Source organism: Squalius cephalus (genome assembly GCF_949319135.1).
Source record: "Squalius cephalus genome assembly, chromosome: 20".
Taxonomy (NCBI): Eukaryota; Metazoa; Chordata; class Actinopteri; order Cypriniformes; family Leuciscidae; genus Squalius; species Squalius cephalus.
The window spans coordinates 3,994,208-4,016,231 of record NC_137141.1 but is presented as its reverse complement, the minus strand read 5'-3'; the positions used below and the strand labels follow the sequence as shown (position 1 = coordinate 4,016,231).

At 38.3% G+C, this 22,024-nt stretch overlaps 1 protein-coding gene across 2 annotated transcripts; it reads left to right on the top strand.

The window, feature by feature from the left end:
- The first annotated feature begins 1,672 nt into the window (after positions 1-1,672).
- Positions 1,673-20,986, top strand: jdp2a (Jun dimerization protein 2a). 2 transcript variants are annotated; one of them, XM_079853222.1, is made up of 4 exons: positions 1,673-2,247; positions 16,145-16,362; positions 18,245-18,349; positions 19,741-20,977. In XM_079853222.1, exons 1-4 carry the CDS (start codon positions 2,157-2,159, stop codon positions 19,897-19,899), a joined length of 573 nt encoding a protein of 190 aa, XP_079709348.1. In that variant the 5' UTR covers positions 1,673-2,156; the 3' UTR covers positions 19,900-20,977. The 2 variants fall into 2 exon arrangements, with proteins under 2 accessions (XP_079709348.1, XP_079709349.1); XM_079853223.1 differs by lacking the exon at positions 1,673-2,247 and adding an exon at positions 9,303-9,481 and having other exon boundaries at positions 19,741-20,986.
- Positions 20,987-22,024: the final 1,038 nt, after the last annotated feature.

Sequence of the window (22,024 nt, the reverse complement as noted above, 5' to 3'; positions counted from 1 at the left end):
AACGTCCCACACAGCATGTATAACATTGGTTTCCCCTTCGTGTCTTCTTGCTCTTGAATATTTCATTTGGCAAGGCTTACACTTTCGTGACGATGCAGCACTTGCCCGTTCATGTTCTCACAACATTGCATTGCTAGAATTCATAAAAATATGGCGATTGACACATTTCATATAGCTAATTCGGTAACACTTTATTTTAAAGCACTAAATTTTAACATGTCCTTAAAGGGATAGTTCACTTTGAAATTAAATTTTGGTATGTTTTAGCTTACCTCAAGGGCATCCAAGATGTAGGTGTCTTTTTTTCCGCAGTAGTTTCAATTTTGATATTTTTAGGTCAAACCGTTCTTGTCTGACAGTCATTTAATGCAGGTCTATGGTCATTGTCTCAAAGAGCATGCACAGAGTCCAAATTAAAACAATTCCCCATCGTCCAAATTAAACAGTTCCCCATCGTAAGTACACATTGATGGCTTAAGACACGAAACAAGCGGTTTGTGTGAGAAAACGAACAGTATTTATATCGTTTTTACCTCTTGTAACACAGCCACGTCCAAGTGATCTGAGGGCACGCGCGCATCCTGCTGTGTGACGTGTGCGCAGACTGGTGCATAGATATATACACTAGATGTCGCCTTGGCTACGGCATTCGTTAAGAACTGCCGTAGCCAAGGCGGCATCTAGTGTATACATCTATGCACCAGTCTGCACCAGATCACTTGGACGTGGCTGTGTTACAAGAGGTAAAAACGATATAAATACTGTTCGTTTTCTCACACAAACCGCTCGTTTCGTGTCTTAGGCCATCAATGTGTACTTACGATGGGGAATTGTTTTAATTTGGACTGTGCATGCTCTTTGAGACAGTGACCACAGACCTGCATGAAATGACTGACAGACAAGAACGGTTTGACCTAAAAATATCAAAATTGAAACTACTGCGGAAAAAAAGACACCTACATCTTGGATGCCCTTGAGGTAAGCTAAAACATACCAAAATTTAATTTCAAAGTGAACTATCCCTTTAACATATTGTAATTTATGCATAATAAAAATATGCATAATTACATGCAACCAACCCTCAACCAAATCCTAATCCTATAGTTACTTAATATTACTCAGCACTTAAATGTATAACTGACACAATATAACAATGCCACCTTAAAATAAAGTGTAAACGCTAACAATTTTTACTCGCATTTGGCGCTTAGCGGGTGTTTTATGTATATATATATATAGTCATAATATTTTAATTTATTATCGTTATCATAAACACACTAATTTGTAGTGCAAATAAGTTTATTGTCGCACACCAGATGAAAAACGTCACACTGCGAACCTAAATTGCTTACTTCTTTGTTGAAAAATTAGGTATTTTCCTCAAGAAAACTGTATTTAAAACCAGAATCTGAACTCATATATTGAAACAAATTAGATAAAAAAAAAATAAAATAATAAAAAATCAGGAGGATTACCAACGCGCAGCTAACAATTTTTGGTTGCCATAATGTTCCCAGAACAGACATCCTAACTCTCTCTGTTGGTTAGCCAGAAATGTGTTATTTACGTAAACAAAACGTTCCCTGTTAGTTTGTTTTTCCTAACATTCCCAGTATCAGTCTTTTTAAATTCAAGAAAACTGAAACTGAAACAAATGAGGTTAAAAATGATGCAATGTTTAGGGCTATGGGTTGTTTAGGAGAAGTAGCCTATAAAGTATAGTATAAAGTGCTAGTACATACAAAAAGTGAAAAGATATGGTCCTATTTGCAGTCCTGAAACTGCAGCCTCCAGGATTGCAGGGTCAAGCTATACTGCAGTTTTGGAACAATTTATATCCATTAAATAAGAGCATCAACATATGAGGACCCTTTTTTGACGGGGTAGCTACTGATGAACGGCTAAAGAAACCGGTCCTGGTACATCAATCTGCCGTTTAAGAAGAACTTCTGCTTGTTGAGGGCATGTAAAGCGCTGACGGTGAACGGGATGTTTGTTTTCTGGTTTCTAAGGGGTGGAGCGAGTCTCTGCTCCTCACTTCTCCACTTCTCCATGAGTGTTTTCCCTGCAGTTCATTTCTCATCCTCCCTGCTGACGTCTGACTTCCGCATTCCTCGCTCTTCCCGATCAGGGATCAGCGCTCGCGACTCGAGCTGATGCAACGATTCCCGCTCTTCAAGATCTACTCGCGACCTCCAGCTGACGTCACAAAGGGACTCCACTCGCTCACCTCGAGACCAAAGTCAGGTAAGAGGCCAACTTTGACAACTTTTGCACGGCTTCGAGTCCTAGGCTCTGCATTTCTCCCCGGCTGTGTCTCAAAGCGCAGAGAGACGCCTAGCGGATCGCGTTTTTGCGCATCGGACGCGCGCAGGAGCATTCATGGACATCGCGCGCGCGCTCCGATTCAGTGATGCGCAAAAATGCTGTCTATCTAGGGAACTCGCTAGGTTTTGAGACACAGCCCGAGTGTATGCAAGCACAGAATGTACATTGCAATATAAGCAACGTGCGTATTTATTTTGAATAACGACAATAGATTCTGTTGCAGGAGCTGCATGCGTTATGCAACTTAAATAGGCTACCTCTCTATTTCCAAGTTTGAACGCATTTCTCTCAGGCATGTCCATCTCTAGTTGTAGCCTACATAGGGAATGTTCACTGATGATGGGACAGACAGACAGACTCAACACTGAAGTTCATGTTACATAAGAGAAACTTCCGCTTTGAGATCGTTTTGAGTCACAGTAGGGCGTGGTGCAAATGCACATTCATATGTTCATCATCTTTACCTTATACATTATTTCACTGTATTGTCCGGTGTCACACACAATCCATTAAGCTTGAAATCAGTGAAACGGATGCATGTGTGTTAATGGGCAGCAACACTGTAGACACAAACTTTTTTAAATTCAAAATTTATATTGTACTGAGGGTTCAAATCTGGGTTCAACTCCAGTTTTACAGTAATATGCAGTTGGAAATATACATCGTCCGAATGTGGCATTAGTGTCTTCTAAAACTTAAGTGCTGCAAAAATTTGCATGTTACATCACGATAAAGTTAAATGAACTCTCTGTAGATCATCAGCATTTTCAGCTGTTCAGAAAAGGGTTTCACTTCCACTCAAAAAGAAGTGGGCGATAAAATCTGGAAGCAATGTGTGAAACTGTTTCTCATTGCATAACAGTGCTATTATAACTGCATGCATAATGCAACGAAATGACACTGACCTTTACAGATGTAGGAACGTTGATTATGACACACAGCTCATACACGCAATGATGTGATCAACAGTAACTCATGCAAATATATGTCACTGTCAATAAACTATGAAGGTAAAACAGTAGCAAAACTCGAGAGCTTGCTAATTTGAATGTGAGAACTTGTAAAATTAATATTTGTATTTGTAAGTTGAAATTTATACTTGCAGCTCTGATGTGAAAAGCTGCATCTATCGATTTGCACACACAGACAATACTCAGAACACCTGTGTTTTGAATTCGAAGTTGCAGATTAATAGTTACAAATGTGTAAAGTGTCATTTACATAAACAAAATGACAGGCACAATTGTGTACTACACATTTATCTTTGTGCTTTAGTTCAGTTTCGTTGTACAACCACAAGTCGGCACTCACAACCTCATATCTGGCAGTACAACTTCAAATCCTAGCGCTTTGACTTTTGCTACTCTTTTTGCGATATGCCTGTAGCAAAACTCTCTCGTGCACTTGTAAATGCAGACTTGAGAGAGCAGAGTCGGGGGCGGGGCTGGGGTCGGAATGAAGTCATTTTATTGGTCGATGCCTCACCAATGAACAACGCCAGCCACAATGCAAACATTTGTATGCATATGTATCAGCTATTTTTTAAAACGCTTGGAAAATATTTTTATGAAATATCATTAGTTTTACTGGAATAGTTTTACAGAATATGAACGCAACGCGTTTAATTGAGACAGTGGTATTAAAAGACCAAACAGGAAACACCATAAAGCATAGCCTATACAGAAAAAAATTGAGCACAGAATATGAACGCAACGCGTTTAATTGTACGTTTTCCTCAAAACCCAAGAAAACGCTTAATGAGGCTTAATGGACCAACAGTTATAAAATAAAAATTAAAAACAATAAAAAAAAAACATAATTTGTTACTTTATTAATAAAACACTAGGCAGCAAGTTTATTTGCACTGAACACACATTTGCTTATATATATATATATATATATATATAGGCTTTTGCATCTGAACTCTTCATATATATATATATATATATATATATATATATATATATATATATATATATATATGTGCCAATTCCATTGCAATATGAAAATGCACCTAAATTATCTGATAAGAATGTAAAATGTATACCTTAATATGCAATGTAAGTCGCTTTGGAAAAATGTAAATGTTTTAAATATTCACCCTAGCCTAACTGTTGGACACACAAAAACAAACAAAACATAAATAAATGATATATATATATACGTACGTGTGTGTGTGTGTGTGTGTGTGTGTGTGTGTCTTTTACAGTCTATGGTATATATACCATATATATATAGGGCATACGTCATATGTTTTACGTCATATTCTGTGCTCATCTGCTTTTCTGTAGTATGCATTAGCATTGTGTCTACTGAGTTTGATAATTTCGTTTATTTATTTTAATATCAGTCTAATGCATTAAGCCATGTTAGTGTTTCAGTGCACGCGGGTTTCGTGACATCATCGAACTCCCATTTCATTGGCTAGGTGCCAACCAATAAAACGGCTCCTTTGACCCCCCCTCCTCCCGCCCCCCTTTCCCTCTCACCGCCTCTGAGTTTCAAGTGCACAAGTTAGTTTTGCACCTGATATATCGCGAAAAGAGTAGCAAAAGTCAAGGCGCGAAATTTGAAATTGCAGTGACAGATTTGAGAAGCTGCAAGTGCCTATTTGAGGTAGTACTGCGAATGTGAACGTAAGATTAAACGCAAAATATATATTACAAGTTTGTGTCTGTCGTTGTATTTCTGTGAATGGCATTTTACACATTTGTGTCTAATTGTCTGCAGCTTCAGATTCAGAATACAGGTTTGTGACTATTGTCTGCGAGTGCAAATTTCAACATTCAACTTCAGATTTTTATTTTACAGGTTTTCACATTGGAGCTGTGAGTGTAAATGTTCATGTACAAGTACGAATATTTATTGTACAAGTTCTCAAATTCACATTTACATGCTCTCGAGTTTTGCTACTGTTTTACCTTCATAATAAACCTACTGGGTATCAATGTGCATTATGATGCTCTCAGGCATTAGCAACTGTGTAAAATGATCTAAATGTATCGTTAACATTATAAAATGTGAAGAGTGTTTAGTGTTAAACATGCCATGTTTATGCTATACTTCATATGAAACGACTTTAAACTGCATTCATTTACAGTGAGCTCAACGCATATCTGAAATCTGTTGTCTCTGAAAACACTTCTTTCCATGCAGGAATGTGGTTATACTTCAGTGTTTTGAGATTGATCTAAAACACAGTTTAACATATGTCTTTAAAACAATATTTAAACATTAAATTGATGATTGAAAAAGGTTTGCTTCGTGTCAGTTTGGAAGTGTCGTTTTAGGATGTAATTTCAGTCACTTTTATAATTAGAAGCAGGGAAAAATCTTTGCCTTGTTGGACTAAATGAAACCTCATGGTTAATTTGAATGCTGTTAAACACGACTCACATGAAGCGACTTACAATCAGATGTTTATATGTTGCTATAAGAATATGATTCTGCAGCAAGCATAAAAATACACAGAAAGCACACAAAAATATTAAAAATAGGTGTTTAATTAGACTGAACTGTTTTAGCGGCGCTTGTTACAACTACTGAATCTAATTTGAATTCATTTGTAGAGGAGCTGCACGATTAATCATTAAAACATGCCGATCTCGATTCAAACACACAACATGGCAATGATTCGTCTCTGTCTATTAAACTTTTAAAAAGTACGATCACAGCAAACATTCAGATCTGCGTTCTGACCCAGAGAGAGCCGTTGTCATGTGTAGATATGAAACTGTGTCTTTTCAACACACACAGTGTGATTATTTCTGTGCTACAATATTTCAGATTATCACAGAACCTGGATAAAAGTTTACAGTTCGGATATAAACACTGATGTCTATGGTAGCGATCAAAAATAGAGTAAATCAGCTTTTGAGAGTAACTTGACGCTTTAAATAAAGATTGTATCAATTACATTGTTACACCAGTAGGTGGCGACAAGTGACTGTTAGAAAATGTATTTGTCATTGAATCATTCACTCAAGAGATTCGCTCAAAAACGCTGATTCATCCAGTAATGAAACAAAGAAGTCTTTAGGTGTGTTGGACTTGAAATGATCGTTGTGTGACATTAAAGACCCTGCGAGCGATTAGAGCATTAGACGTCTCCATATGATGAGATACACGATCAGTCCAGCGCCGCTTCAAGTCCAACACACCTAGTATGAGCGAGTCATTGAATCATTCATTCAAACAGATTTAAAAATAATAATTAATTCAAATCAATTAAAGTCCCCCTGTGGTGAAAATCCAGCTTTTAATGTAGTTTATGTGTCTATGTGGTGTTTTTAATATGCTTTAAGACAAACCATGTGTAAATTCATAAGTCGACAGCATTGCTGAGTATTTTCTCCTTAAAACTGCAGTGAACCAAATCAGTGTAACCAATCAGATCAACGTGTGATCGTCAACCAGTGGATCTCTGAGCTGAGCGAGTAAGTGGAGGCAGGGCTCATTTGCATATTCATAGAACCGCGTATACTAAATGAGGCAAGGGTGTCGAATTAAAATATTTTAAGGCATTTTTTTTTCAAGGAAAAAATTACATTTTGGTGATCAAAGATGAGTTTAAAGGATAAAAAATATTGACTACAGGGGGACTTTAAGTTGTTTGTTCAGAATCATGATCTCAGTTTGAAAAAAAAATGTGATTCTCAAATTATCCAGATTTGTGCAGCTATAATTTATAGCCTTATTAAATATTAACTCTTAAAGTCACTTATGTTTTTATAGACGTAGTTTAAAATCAGTTACTTGCTGAACACAATTTCTCAATTTCTATGGATGTGTTGTTCAGCTTGGTTGTGCTGAATTTAACATATAATAAATTGATTATTGTATTTATTTTGCTTGTTGTCCATATTATACTTGGACAAGCAACATAATGAAGTGTGGCATGTTTCATCATTCCCTGTAAAGTGTTAGACAGCATTACTTGGATATTTACTGAAGAACGGGGCAATCAATCAATTAGAGCAACACTTTCTCTGTGATAATGGATCAAAATATTAATATAACATGTGGTAACGGTCACAGCGGAGAGAGCGTCGGTTTGCACGGCTCTGAACTAAAGCGCTCTATAGAACTTTCCAGTGAAAATCTAAACAAAGAGAACAGTGTTGTATTCTGTTTATTTTTCCAAATCCTTCATGCTGTCATTCCCTCAATACATACTTGTCTTGACTGGTCGGTATGAAGTTTTATTTGGAAGTGTGTTAAAAGTTTCAAAGATGGTGATTTTTTTTACTGTGGAAATCATTTTTCCATTGGGGCTTTTAGTGAGATGGCTCGTGTTGTAGACAGAGAAACCTCACACACCTTCTGAATATGAAACACACTTGAAAATGTTCCTGATTAATGTATTGCAGACGGGATTTAGTTAAGCATCGGGTTATTCAGTATATGCCGATATGGGAATATAAGCTTACTATATATTGTGAGCATTTTTTCTTTGAGGTTGTAGGTTTTTTTGAGTGTTCTGGCAAATACAGAAGATCCCTCCATATCTGTCTGATATTGTGTAGTGATAAATGGATTTTTTTTTTACCAAATCAACAAAATGTTCAAAATGTCCATGTTCAAATGTTCTTGGCTATGTGAACGTTAAGGGAACATTCCGTTTCATCATTCTTCACACGTTATGGAATGTTACTTTTGAATGTTCTCTGGACGTTCTGAAAACAAAGTTGTAACATTTAAAAACATTAGACAAACGTCCAACTAAAATGTTTCTTAAAAAAACATTCCATGAACAATTTATAAATAATGTTTTTGTGCTAATGTTTTGAGAACATCATTAAAGACCAGATAACTTTGAACAAACGTTATTAACTTTGAACAAACGTTATTAACGTTACTGGAAGTACGTTTGTTCATAACTGTGAGAGAACCTTGTCACATCTCATTAATTATTGGCAAGCAACATGCAACATATTCCATAGCCTAATAATAGTAAACAGAACACTCTTTATTAACAGAAAGTAATCAAATGGAAAACAACACTGCGTAGTCTTCACTGTATAAATGAAATATGGATTAACCCTAATAAAAAGAGCAGTGATTGATTTTTTTCTGTCTTTTGTTGTTTAAATTAACATTAATGACACGGACAGCAGCAGGTTTATTAGGCTACTGTCACTTTAAGACCGAATCATAACCGACAGTGTTCAATAACTCTTTTTATCATCGACTACATCCTGCAGTTTAGCAACAGTAGACTGTATTTGATTTGGATGTCAAGTTTGGGCTTTTAGGGAGGAATGAAAGCGCAGATCTGTGAAGGAAAGAAATGCACTAGAATCACCATAGACAGTATATAAACGAGAATCACACAGCTCTAGTTTCTTGCTGTCATTGTTGTAGAGTTGCTGTCGTTGCAAAGTCTCCACTCCACAAAGACGTTGCAGATGTATTGTTCAGGTGTCTGAACACCTGGTAGAACTGAATGTGTTGAAGCAATTTTAGCTGTGCATAGAAAAATTCAAAACTTGCGAGTTTTGTGTCTTCTGATCGACCTTTATAGCTTAGGCTACAGACTCGAAATGTTGTATTTGTGTAGCGAGAGACCAGCGGTCACGTGACAAAAGAACGAAGAACTCAGACCCGAAAGACTCGAAAGATGAATTAATCATTTCTGTTTTTGCATTCAGCCTATGGGTTTGTGACTTGAAGAACCAATCGACTCGAACCCGAAAAGAGTCGAGAGATGAACTAATCATTTTTCTTTGCGGTACTGACAGCATAGTCTCTATGGGACTAACAGAAAGAACGAAAGACTCGGACCCGGCCGAACCTGAACCAGACTCGAGAGATCATTTCTGATACCTGCAGTGCATTCAAATGCACATATGGGGCTGTGTCACATGGCCCAGATCGAGATGGACCTCACTGCAGAACACGAAATCCAGGGGGAGGAGTTGGATCTGGATCTCCCACCTTACATATACCTAAACCTACCAATCTCCACCCCTTAGATCTGGATCCAGCTCCCCCTGGATCTCGTGTACTGCAGTGAGGTGCTACTGCCCAGATCAGACACTGACGAGTCGACTGAACTAACGAAACGTCTCGAAGTTCGAACCCGAAGACACGAGGTGGGGAACAGATGTGATAAAATTGAAGTTAGAAAAGAAATGACGTCTCGGATCAGGAGGTGAGGTGAACTAACAGACTGCAAGAGCCTGAACTTAAGACCCAACTAATCAATTAATTAAACATTTCGGTGTCTTTTTAATTTGGCTTTGGCTGCATTACCCTGTATTTTATTTTTATTTATTTTTTTCAAATAAAAGTACTAGATGTGTTGGGCTATTTAACATGACATTTTAATTATATTCTGCTGAAATGAACGAAATGACTCGAAAAAAGATTTGTTCATTTTGCTAAACGAGATTCAGTGATCCGAGTCCAAACTTTCCACTACTACTAACTATTGAGTTTATAGTCATTAAAATAAATTTTAAAGTTGAAATTAAAGATTGAATCCAAGATGAGGCCGTGTGTCCACCAAAGGATTTCCCCCATTGTTTTCAATGGGAGCGTTTAATTAAAAGGCGCTCATCACAAGTTTTTATTCTGGACGCTGAGAGTTGAAAAACGACAAACCGCCACATACAAGCATACAACGACAACAGACGACAATAACAAGCACAACAACCGAACAAGGTCATTTAAAACAAGGGCCGGAGCATGAACTTTACATTGTGTTGACATCCAGAATCACACTATCTGTGAAATCAGACACTGGCAACACTTGCGCAGATTTTCAGAAGTTTTCAGCTGGCTAAACATGCTTTGGTGGACACGTGGCCTAAAGTGCGCCAAAGCCATATTTTTATTTGAAGTTCATTTTAAAAGTGACAGAATTTGAAAGCTGAAACTTTGTTTCCTATCAAAAGTAACAAAGCACAAAGCTTGAGATTATTGGATGGTAACTGTTGACGCATCAACGGAAAACAGCATAAACTAAAAGATATCGCTTCATCAAAATCAATCGATTAAAAACGAGAAATCAATATTGTCTAGTGTCCACATGTTTACCCGTTCTAGCTTATCCACATTGTTCACAAAATAGACACTGAACACAGTCAAAACGTGCGGAGAAGCAAATATTTTCTGACATTTCTGTGTATCATAAAATCGGGTCCCTCCTTAAAGCGTAACTCTCGCCAAAATGCAACCTAGGGTCTTTTTGTTAATCTACTCGAGGCAAACTTTCGTTTAAAAGCATAATTACAATGGAAACGCCACTTTTAAGTTTGACTGGATTTTCGTTTTAGGTTAAATGCCTTGTGAATGGGGCACTTTTATGATAACATCAAAAATCTCTATTTTTAAAACACTAAGAAGGCTTGACACAACATGAAACTGTGCTGGAAGTATCACCAGAGGCTCTACACATGAACTCCAGCATTGAGAACAGTGTTTGTGCACACAGAGTTTACTAAAAAGAAAGATTTTGAACAACTCACTGTAGCTGTGTCCACCGGCATTTTGACAGTCAAAAATAGTCGATCTCCGAAACAGGGAGGAGAATAAAGATGGAAAGCTCCTAAAGCTTAGTTCCATATAAATTCACAGATATTTTGTTGTTTTGTCGTAAGTGAAAATCAATTTTGACCTTGTATTTGAAAAAGGATCCTCATATAAGAAACAATACTAAAATTCAGAGTCAGTTCATTCACATTCAGAGATCGACTATATTTGACTGTCAAAATGCCGGCGGACGGAAACAACAACAGCTAAAGTGAGTTGTTCAAAATCTTTTTTTTTAGTAAACTCTGTGCACACAAACAATGTTCTCAATGCTGGAGTTCATGTGTAGAGCCCCTGGTGATACTTCCAGCAAAGTTTAATGTTGTGTCGAGTCTTTTATTGTTTTAAAAATAGCGTTTTTGATGCTATCATAGAAGTGCCCCAAGCACTCCCATTCACAAGGCATTTTGACCGAAAACAAAAATACGGTCAAACTTAAAAGTGGCCTTTCCATTCTAATTATGCTTTTGCCTCGAGTAGATTAACTAAAAGAGCCTAGGTTGCATTTTGGTGAGAGTTACCCTTTAAAGGGGTGGTTGATTGTGATCTGACTTTTCTAGCTTTAGTTAGTGTGTAATGTTGCTGTTTGATCATAAACAACATCTGCAAAGTGACAACACTCAAAGTTCAAAGCAAAGGGAGATATTTGCTTTTAAAGAAATCTCTTTTTTAAGGACTACAACAAACGGCTGGTAGAGACTACACGAGCTTCCTCCCGGGTTAGTGACATCACCAACCCTAAAATTTACATAAACCCCGCCCCCTGAACACGATTTATAGATTATCAAGACAGAATATGCTAATCAATGACTAGAAGATAACTACACATAAGCTTCATAAATTCATCAACTAACCATTCAGAAATGTCCTGTTGCTTCTACATGTTGTCACTTCTTCTTGAGTCTCTCCATCATTGTCTGAATCCGGTTTGAACATAAAAGGCTAGAAGTTTTTGAAATTTTCAGTGCATGTGTGTGTGTGAGTGCAAGCTTTTGAAGCTCCGCCCCCTGTGCCGGGAGCAGCAGCTCATTTGCATTTAAAGGAACAGGCACAAAAACTGTGCTTTGCTCACCCTCAAAAATATTTTTTTTTAGCATGCTATATAAAAATATCTGTGAGGTATTTTGAGCTAAAACTTCACACACACACTCTGGGGACATCAGAGATTTATTTTACATCTTGTGAAAAGGGCATTATACCACCCCTTTAAAAAGGCATATTTTTCCTCATTTTATATTGTCTGCCTGGCAAAAGTCTCTTACAAAAGTAACACTTCTCAACAAGCTGCATAATTTGAATGATCTCTCTGTGAGAAAGAGTGCATGACGAGCGATGTGCTTAAGTTAGTAGGTTAAGGTGTTTGTTTAAATGACTAACGTTCAGTATGAGCAATGAGCAAAGACTAATGAAACTTCCTCTGAGTCAGAACGGTTGTGTGTGCCATGCAGAGGTTCACATATGGCAGTGATTTCTGGTGTCATAGTGTGGGCGTTTCTTCAAGAAGCTCATTCATGCCGGTCCCTTTCTGTAGTTCATCTCTCTGTAAGAATGGAAAGACTTGAGAATGTTTTCTTTAAAATAGTTCTTCTCAAGCTATGGACTGCACATCTGAAGGGTTTCTTTATTTGAGGCCGATGACATTGTCCTGTTCGTCTGCGGCCACATTCCTCTCGGCTGACATGGAGAACTCAGATTTGGACGGGGGAAACTCGGGCAGCGGGCGGATCTTGGCTCAGTTCTCAGTTCTTCTCTCCACGGCTTTAAGGAGAATGTGTCTGGGTCTAGTTTTGTGCCTCTCGTAAAAAAAACAGGGGGAAAGGAGCAGCTTATCTTGCCAAGGGTCTGTTAGTGGTCGTATTATATACACATGTCAGATATTGAATATCTAATGTGCAGAATAGACAGTGCATGGGCACAATCAACATGTGTTCAAAACAATAATTGGAGACTTGTGTGTATGTAACATTTCTGTTGGTTAGTTAAAGTAACCCATATATGCTATTTAAAAGGTTCCTAATTTCAAAGTTAAATTTTCTTTCTGGCAGTGTCTGAAACAATTCGATCAAGGATTCAGTCTCTCTAAGCCCCTCCTTTGTGAGAGTCTGCTCTGCTCTGATTGGTCAGATGGCCCAGTCTGTTGTGATTGGTCTACTCTGCTCTGATTGGTCAGATGGCCCAGTCTGTTGTGATTGGTCTACTCTGTTTCTGATTGGTCAGATGGCTCAGTCTGTTTCTGATTGGTCAGATGGCCAAGTCTGTTGTGATTGGTCTACTCTGCTGTGATTGGTCAGACAGCCCAATCTGTTGTGATTGGTCTACTCTGCTCTGATTGGTCAGATGGCTCAGTCTGTTTCTGATTGGTCTACTCTGCTCTGATTGGTCAGATGGCCCAGTCTGTTGTGATTGGTCTACTCTGCTCTGATTGGTCAGACGGCTCAGTCTGTTTCTGATTGGTCTACTCTGCTCTGATTGGTCAGATGGCCCAGTCAGTTGTGATTGGTCTACTCTATTTCTGATTGGTCAGACGGCTCAGTCTGTTTCTGATTGGTCTACTCTGCTCTGATTGGTCAGATGGCTCAGTCTGTTGTGATTGGTCTACTCTATTTCTGATTGGTCAGATGGCTCAGTCTGTTGTGATTGGTCTACTCTGCTCTGATTGGTCAGATGGCTCAGTCTGTTTCTGATTGGTCAGATGTCCCAGTCTGTTGTGATTGGTCTACTCTGCTCTGATTGGTCAGATGGCTCAGTCTGTTTCTGATTGGTCAGATGGTTCAGTCTGTTGTGATTGGTCTACTCTGCTCTGATTGGTCAGATGGTTCACTCTGTTGTGATTGGTCGACCGCTTACAGCGCATGTCTGAAACGAAACACCCAATACTTATTTTAATTTCAGCTCTTCCACAGCACTTGTAAACAGAGTGATGCGAACAGTAACGATGGCGTGGGTTTTACCGTATCAATCTCATCAAAGTGGATTTGCTTTGTCAGCAGAAAACAGCGTCTTCTCCACATGAACAACATGAACCGAACTCTTCCAGTCTCAGACACAACTACAGTGTTTGAGGGAGGAGCAGAGAAGCTGTTCAGCCAATGAAGACCATAAGCTGGCATTATGCAAATTAGTTACAAACCTACGTAGGTTCTAGCAGGAAGTGAGTCTGGAGTTACTGACGACTCGTTTCAGGCAGTTCAGAATTTCTTTTGGGAGACAATAAATCCATTTATCTGCACTTTGATGTTTGAAACTTTGCAGAGCTTTTACATTCACAAACGGCTGTATTACACTGTGCATGAAAGGTCATACCTGAAAATAGGGGCACTTTAAAAACATTATTTTATAGTTCAGTTGTTTTTTTATTGTCAGAAAAGGTCTAAATGATGGATTCCAGTGACAGATTGAGCATCTGGACAAAACCTGCTGCTGCTTTGTTGGTATTTCTGCACAGGTGGTGTTGTGAGGGTGACTTTTATTTTGTAAAGATATGACAATATCTTTAAATCATGGATTTAGGACATTATAAAATATAACATATTTTGCATTACTTTTGGTTTACTTTTCCCTTTGAAGTCTTATATGATTGTAGTTGATGTGTCAATTCTTCAATAATAATAATGGCTACGTTCACACTGTCAGTTTTGGGGATTGACAGCTGCATTAACTTACAGGTGTGAGTCTCGAAATGTCCCATTCAAACAGAAACTTACAGTAACCTCTCGAATACGTGCAACAGGAGTCAAACCACTGATCCATTAATGTTTGCATAACCAAGATTTTTTTTTTTAAATATTAAAAAACTGGACGTTTTAAATGATCACAGAACATTCTGAAATAACGTTTTTATAACTTAATGGGAACATCAGCAAAAACGTTTTTAGAATATTTTGTTTTTTAGGTAGGATGACCAGTGCTACACATCTTGGTAATCTTTGTAATAGATACAACTAATCCAAATTAAATGTACATTTGTGACAGTATCGTGATCTTACATGGTCTGATGTGCTGCATATCAGTCGAGCAGGACACGTTTTCAGGATAAAGATCTGTAATGTAATTTGAGGATGTCTGTTAATTGCACAGGATATAGAGATTGTCAGATTATCTCAGACGATATATTTCTGTATTTAATTTTTAAACAGGATAATTTATTTGGAGGAAATTCATTTGAATACAATATACAATGATTACTTTAATACAAGCCTCTAATAATATATTGATAAAATTCATAAATCCATTAATCAGCACTCTGGTATTTATAATACATATTCCAACATGTCTTGTCTGTCAGCTCATGAACATAACTTGCTCTCGTTTTCAATAAGTAGGAAGTATTCCTGACTCAACATAAATACCCAGTTACAATTGGATGGGTAACATTCACTCTTTTGTTCACTTCACGAGAATTTAACATGAAAAAATGAGTCATGATCAATTTCCACTGAATGTAATCTGAACAAATAACTGCAGTCATCACAACTGGGCCGTCTGACCAATCACAAAAGACTGGGCCATCTGACCAATCACAAAAGACTGGGCCATCTGACCAATCAGAGCAGAGTAGACCAATCACAAAAGACTGGGCCATCTGACCAATCAGAGCAGAGTAGACCAATCACAAAAGATTGGGTCATCTGACAAATCAGAGCAGAGTTGACCAATCACAACAGACTGAGTCATCTGACCAATCAGAGCAGAGTAGACCTATCACAACAGACTGGATCATCTGACCAATCAGAGCAGAGTAGACCAATCACAAAAGATTGGGTCATCTGACAAATCAGAGCAGAGTTGACCAATCACAACAGACTGAGTCATCTGACCAATCAGAGCAGAGTAGACCTATCACAACAGACTGGATCATCTGACCAATCAGAGCAGAGTAGACCACTCACAACAGACTGAGCCATCTGACCAATCAGAGCAGAGTAGACCAATCACAACAGACTGGATCATCTGACCAATCAGAGCAGAGTAGACTCTTGAAAAGGAGGGGCTTAGAGAGAATGAGTTTTTGTGCTAATCCTTTCAGACACTGAGAAAAGAGCTGATGCTGCAAAGAGAATTATAAAAAGAGAATTAAAGTGCTTTTGACCTTGAATGCATATAAACCTATAGCAGGAGACTCCAAAACAAAATTAGGAACCTTTAAAATAGCATAATGGGGCACTTTAATAAGCCTTGGTGGTGTCTTAAACGACTGATATTCGACTGACAACTCAATTTCAAAAATTTCAAAAGACGGCTTATTAGTCTCACGTGCAGAATCGTGTTGTGTTTCCTCCAGCTGTGGTCAGGGGTGTTGGTGACGTGATGCCTGGACAGATCCCGGACCCCTCGGTGACGGCGGGCTCACTGCCCAGTCTGGGCCCTCTGGTGGGCATTTCTGCCACCACACTAACCCAGCACCTGAAGTACGCCGACCTCTACAACCTCGGGGCCATGCTGTCGCCTTTACATCTACTGGGAAAGCTGGGCAAGCGGCCGCTCCCCATTAAAGCTGAGGTGAGCGTCTTCATCTCTAGACTGAGGGCATCTGAAGGAAACAGCACTTTATCTAGTTCACATCAGCGTGACCCAGTGTGTTTCGTATATGAGTAATCTACAGGGAAACTAAAAAGTGGAGCTGTAAACTGCTTTGCTAAAAATCTAAATGGACAATTCTTATATGTTTTTTATGGAGTATTGCAGTGTTTATTATAAACACATCATTGTTTTAAATTCATATGTCTCGTAATCTTTAATCAGAATAACTTCCTCTTGCAGCGACATCTCTTCTCTTCTCTGATGACGTGTTTTTGGCATCACATTTGTCTCAGACTACATGTAAATATCATGCATGTGAGCTGTAGAAAATTATTTTTCCAAGTTGTAAATGAAACAAAAATTATTGGAATTTGTTTTTACAAAGAAAATATAATTTCAGTCTTTCTACTTCAAAATTTTACGTTTTAATTCAATGTGTTACTTGCCATTTCTTTGTAATTCTGTGTATATTTTACTAGCAATTTCCAATTCAAAACTGTTTCAAAGTAAACCCAGCACCAATTTTTTGTTCCAGTGCTCAGCCAATCAGAAAGCTTGAAGGTGCAGCTCTATCTTTACAGGTGTGTGAGTTTGGAGCGGCACTGCCTGTGTACCTGGGAAGATTGAGCAGATCTGTGTGTCAGGTTGCAGTCAGTGTTCAAACATATCGGTGGTGGTGTTTTCTGTGCACTTATCAAACTGCAGTGACTCCATCTAGTGGACAGACAGTCACTGCTTCAGTGAAACAGACTCTGAAATCATAAAAGAAGTGAATCTAATGAATCACAAATGAAACATAAAAGCAAAAATGCCATCTGGCCCAATTATATCAGGCTATTTTTGCAGTGACAGGAAAAAATCCTCTACACTGATGATATTTAGACTAGACCAGAGATGGAGTCAGGTAAACACGGTAAAACATGTTCACGTCACAGTTAACTGAATTAAAGTAGGGTGGTAAATTGGTACTCATAAATATTTATTTTATTATAAATACTGTACTGTAAATATGTTTTTATTGAGATATAAATATTTTATATCGGACTATTTATGACATTTCCTGCCTTTTCATTCAGTTTGATATTGGAGATGTTAGTAGCGAGTTTTTAAAAGCACAGCTCTATAAAGAACAGAGTAAACATAAAAGCAATTCATATTTTTGCTTTTATGTTGTGTTTTCATTTGAGCAGATGTTGCTGACTGAACATCTGCTCCTGTTAATGCAGGCTGACTGAATGTCATTTATTAAAGAAGTTTTTATTATACCCTTATGCACGACTTGCGTTATTTTTACTATTAAACGACAAGCATTGCATAATCGCCATCCGTTCAGGCTCAGTTTATGTGATCAGCAAGACTCATGTTTTTTATTTCCGACTGACTGTAGTTATTATGCTATACTATAGCTTTCATTCCCCAAAAGTCTGTTGATATTTCAATTAATTATTGCATTGCACAGTTTGATGGCAAACAGAAAGCTTTTTCACTCTAGCCTGCAGAATACTATGATTAATATGTTTTCAAGGTCTGTCCCTTTTTCTTTGATTTAGAGAACATGTTTATATAAATCCCAACCAGAAATGAATAATTATCAACAGCACTTTTGAATATTAGCAAAACACTTTCTATGCATGGATGTCACCTAGTGGTCAAAAATGATAAAGCTCTTAAAAATGGTCAGTTTATAGTTTGCAACTATACTTTTCAACTTTTCTTTTTTAAATATTGCATGCAACTTCCTCGAATTTAAAGGTGAATTTGAATGTTTTAAACAGATTGCCTAAACAAATGAAGTACTTAAATGGCAGATTGTTGGAAATTTAGCAGACTCATTAAAAGCCTTGATTTTTGCTGTTGCCAGAAAGATGAAGAGGAAGACCGGAGGAAAAGAAGGCGAGAGAAAAACAAAGTGGCAGCAGCAAGATGTCGAAACAAAAAGAAAGAGAGAACGGAGTATCTCCAAAGGGTAAGTGGTTCATGTAAGAGTCAACATGCAGCGCTGGCGTATTAAAGGCATACTTCACCCAAAAATGAAAACTAGCCCATGATTTACTCACCCTGAAGTCATCCATATGACATTCTTCTTTCAGACGAATACAATCAGAGTTTAAATATCCTGGCTCTTCCAAGCTTTATAATAGCAGTGAATGGCCGGTGAATGGTCCATCTAGTCCATCTATCCATGATAAACGCATCTATCCATCATAAAAGTGCATCTGTCCATGATAAAAGTGCTCCACAGGCTCCGGGGGGTTAATAAAGGCCTTCTGAAGTGAAGCGATGCGTTTGTGTAAGAAAACACAAAATGCATCACAAATCCTCCCAGAGTCGTGTGGAGCACTTTTATGATTGTCAGATGCACTTTTATGATGGATAGATGCACTTTTATGATGGACAGATGCACTTTTATGATTGTCAGATGCACTTTTATGATGGATAGATGTACTTTTATGATTGTCAGATGCACTTTTATGATGGATAGATGCACTTTTATGATGGATAGATGCACTTTTATGATTGACAGATGCACTTTTATGATGGATAGATGCACTTTTATGATGGATAGATGCACTTTTATGATTGACAGATGCACTTTTATGATGGATAGATGCACTTTTATGATGAACAGATGCACTTTTATGATTGTCAGATGCACTTTTATGATGGATAGATGCACTTTTATGATGGATAGATGCACTTTTATGATTGACAGATGCACTTTTATGATGGATAGATGCACTTTTATGATGGATAGATGCACTTTTATGATTGACAGATGCACTTTTATGATGGATAGATGCACTTTTATGATGGATAGATGCACTTTTAGGATGAACAGATGCACTTTTATGATGGATAAATGCACTTTTATGATGGATAGATGCACTTTTATCATGGATAGATGCACTTTTATGATGAACAGATGCACTTTTATGATAGATAGATGCACTTTTATGATGGATAGATGCACTTTTATGATGGATAGATGCATGATGGATAGATGCACTTTTATGATGAACAGATGCACTTTTATGACGGACAGATGCACTTTTATGATGGATAGATGCACTTTTATCATGGATAGATGCACTTTTATGATGGAAAGATGCATGATGGATAGATGCACTTTTATGATGGACAGATGCACTTTTATGGACTTCAAAACAGAAACAGCCAATCACTGCCATTTTAAAGCTTGGAAGAGCCAGGACATTTTTTAATATAACTCAGATTGTATTAATCTGAAAGAAGAATGTCATATACATCTAGGATGACTTGAGGGTGAGTAAATCATGGGCTAATTTTCATTTTTTGGTGAACTATCCCTTTAACGTGCCCTCAACTCTTCCGTTGAAGGAATCTGAACGTCTAGAGATGATGAACTCAGAGCTGAAGTCACAGATCGAGGAGCTGAAGCACGAACGACAGCAGCTCATACTGATGCTCAATCGCCATCGGCCCACATGCATCGTGAGGACAGACAGCATCAAGAGCCCTGAGAAAGAGGCCGAATGAGAAGGATCACACATTCCCATGTTACTGTTTACAGGTTAGCTCTTCTGCTAGCTGAAGCACTTGGCTCGAAGCACTTGGACATTTTAAGAGAAAATGGCGTTCGTTCTCTGACCTTCGAGGTTGGAGAGGTGCGAATAAACAAAGCAACAAGAGGAACACACTGATGGCCTCAGTATTGGGCTGTGTGTTAGTTACGAAACTTTTATGGGATTGTTTTTCTCCTGTAAAACTTTTTTTTTTTTGTCATAAAGTGCCTTGTTTGTTTTAGTGCATTTAGGAAAGAGTTGTCTAAAGTTTGTTATGAATTCATGAAAACACTCATCGCACACATGTTGTGGCCTCGCCATGTAAACTGGATGATTCTTCATGGACTATCTCACCATTTGCTGCCTTCAGTTGGGTTTTTTGTTTTTCTGACGCAGGCGTCATGTATGCACATATGTATGAACTGTTTACATCTTGCCAATTTATTATAGTTATCTACTATATATATATGATTTTTATACTTCCAGTACATGGACTTATCACTAGACGTGATACATTTTATGCAACAAACAATTTCATAACCTCTATTTCTGTGACTTATTCAATTTGTTGTACAGCTGTGAAAACTGCAAGCAATTATTAAACAAGTGTTTCCCAAATGTTATTTTGCCATTATCAGAAATGTTTTTGAGTTGGACGACCTGCAGCCATTTTGCAATGTCATTTTTAGTCAGGGAACATACATACAATAAAACACAGAAACCTACAGTTCGTCCAACTCAGAACTATAATATACACATTGTTTGATTGGAACTCTTTGGTCTCTGATTTATGTGTCAGTGAACATCAGTGGCGAAAGATGGTTTTTGCTGCTTCCAACTCTCTACAGAAGTTCTCAGTGACAGTCGTCTCTAGTTCTTGCTTTCTCACGGTTTTTAACAGCGTACATCCGGTCTCTCCATGCCAATTGCTACAACAAGACACAGGTGTTTGTCATTTGCTCTTGTCCTACTTACTCACCGCTCGTCTCCCAACTCTCTCTCCCGTCGCAAACCTCGCTGAACCACACCCCCCATGCCACATACCCGACTCAGGCCGGGGAGCCATCTAAAACTAAAACTATTGGGCATAGACTATAAAAAAAGATGGACAACGCCCCTTCACTCTCTTCCATTGGTGAAAAGTGAAGCCGCCAAAGTCCTAATATGGTGCTGACATCTTGCGCAGATTTGGGACATCTGCTTCTGCCAGGGGGCCAATGTTTCAGAAAACACTGAAGCTTCCCCGGGCGCCGCCATTGATTAGCGGACCCCCGCCTGCTGTTAGCATGCCATTGACTCCCATTCATTTTGGTGTCACTTTGACAGCGAATAACTTTACATCTGAGGTGTTTAAAGACTCCATTTGTCCATTATTTATTTCTAAAGAAACACGAAAATGTATAAAAGGCTCCATTACCTTGTATCATACGTTATGGCCCCGTAGAAGCAGTTTTTGTAAAAATAGGCTAACGATTGCGTCATAACCACGCGACTCTCTGTCGCACAGTAGAGAATTACCGTATGGACAGGAGGAGAAGCTCGCGGGCGATCGGGGGGACGTGGAGGCATAATGACAAAATAATTAATCAGAATACTTAGCAAAAGTTGCTCCTGCTCTTAGCTCATGGACAGCTCCTACTCACACTCTCCGTGTCTGCAAGTTTCGGAAGGGAATGATTCAGATTTCTCTCGGCACAGCTACTAGAAGACAGACGGGTTGCTCACGTCACATCTACGTCGTCAAGCTCAGTTTGAGTCTGCGCAGTCGCTCAGCCATCAGGAAGTGAGAGCTTCTAATTGACTTCACTTTTCTCCATTGAATCCAATGGGGTCGCTGTGTCCATTTCTTTTACTATGCTTCTGCGCAGGAGTGAGCCGGAAGTAAAGCTGCGGTATCAAGGTCCCGCCCTCACTCCCGCAGAAACGGTTAATACAAAATTTACTGTGTGAAATAAACAGTTATGGACATGTAGAAATTAAAGTTGAAGCTCCAAAAAGTCAGTTGGTGCCTCAGTGACTACTTTGTTTAGAGAAGCTGTCAATCACAGCTGTCAATCATGACGTCACATTCCCGTTTTTTATAGCATCAAATAACTAAG

What these genes read in the sequence shown, in the direction of transcription:
- jdp2a (XM_079853222.1), top strand. Translation starts at nt 2,157, where the DNA reads ATGCAACGATTCCCGCTCTTCAAGATCTACTCGCGACCTCCAGCTGAC. An exon ending in CACCTCGAGACCAAAGTCAG is followed by an intron (nt 2,248 to 16,144) that starts GTAAGAGGCCAA and finishes TGTTTCCTCCAG; the next exon opens with CTGTGGTCAGGGGTGTTGGT. An exon ending in CGCTCCCCATTAAAGCTGAG is followed by an intron (nt 16,363 to 18,244) that starts GTGAGCGTCTTC and finishes TGCTGTTGCCAG; the next exon opens with AAAGATGAAGAGGAAGACCG.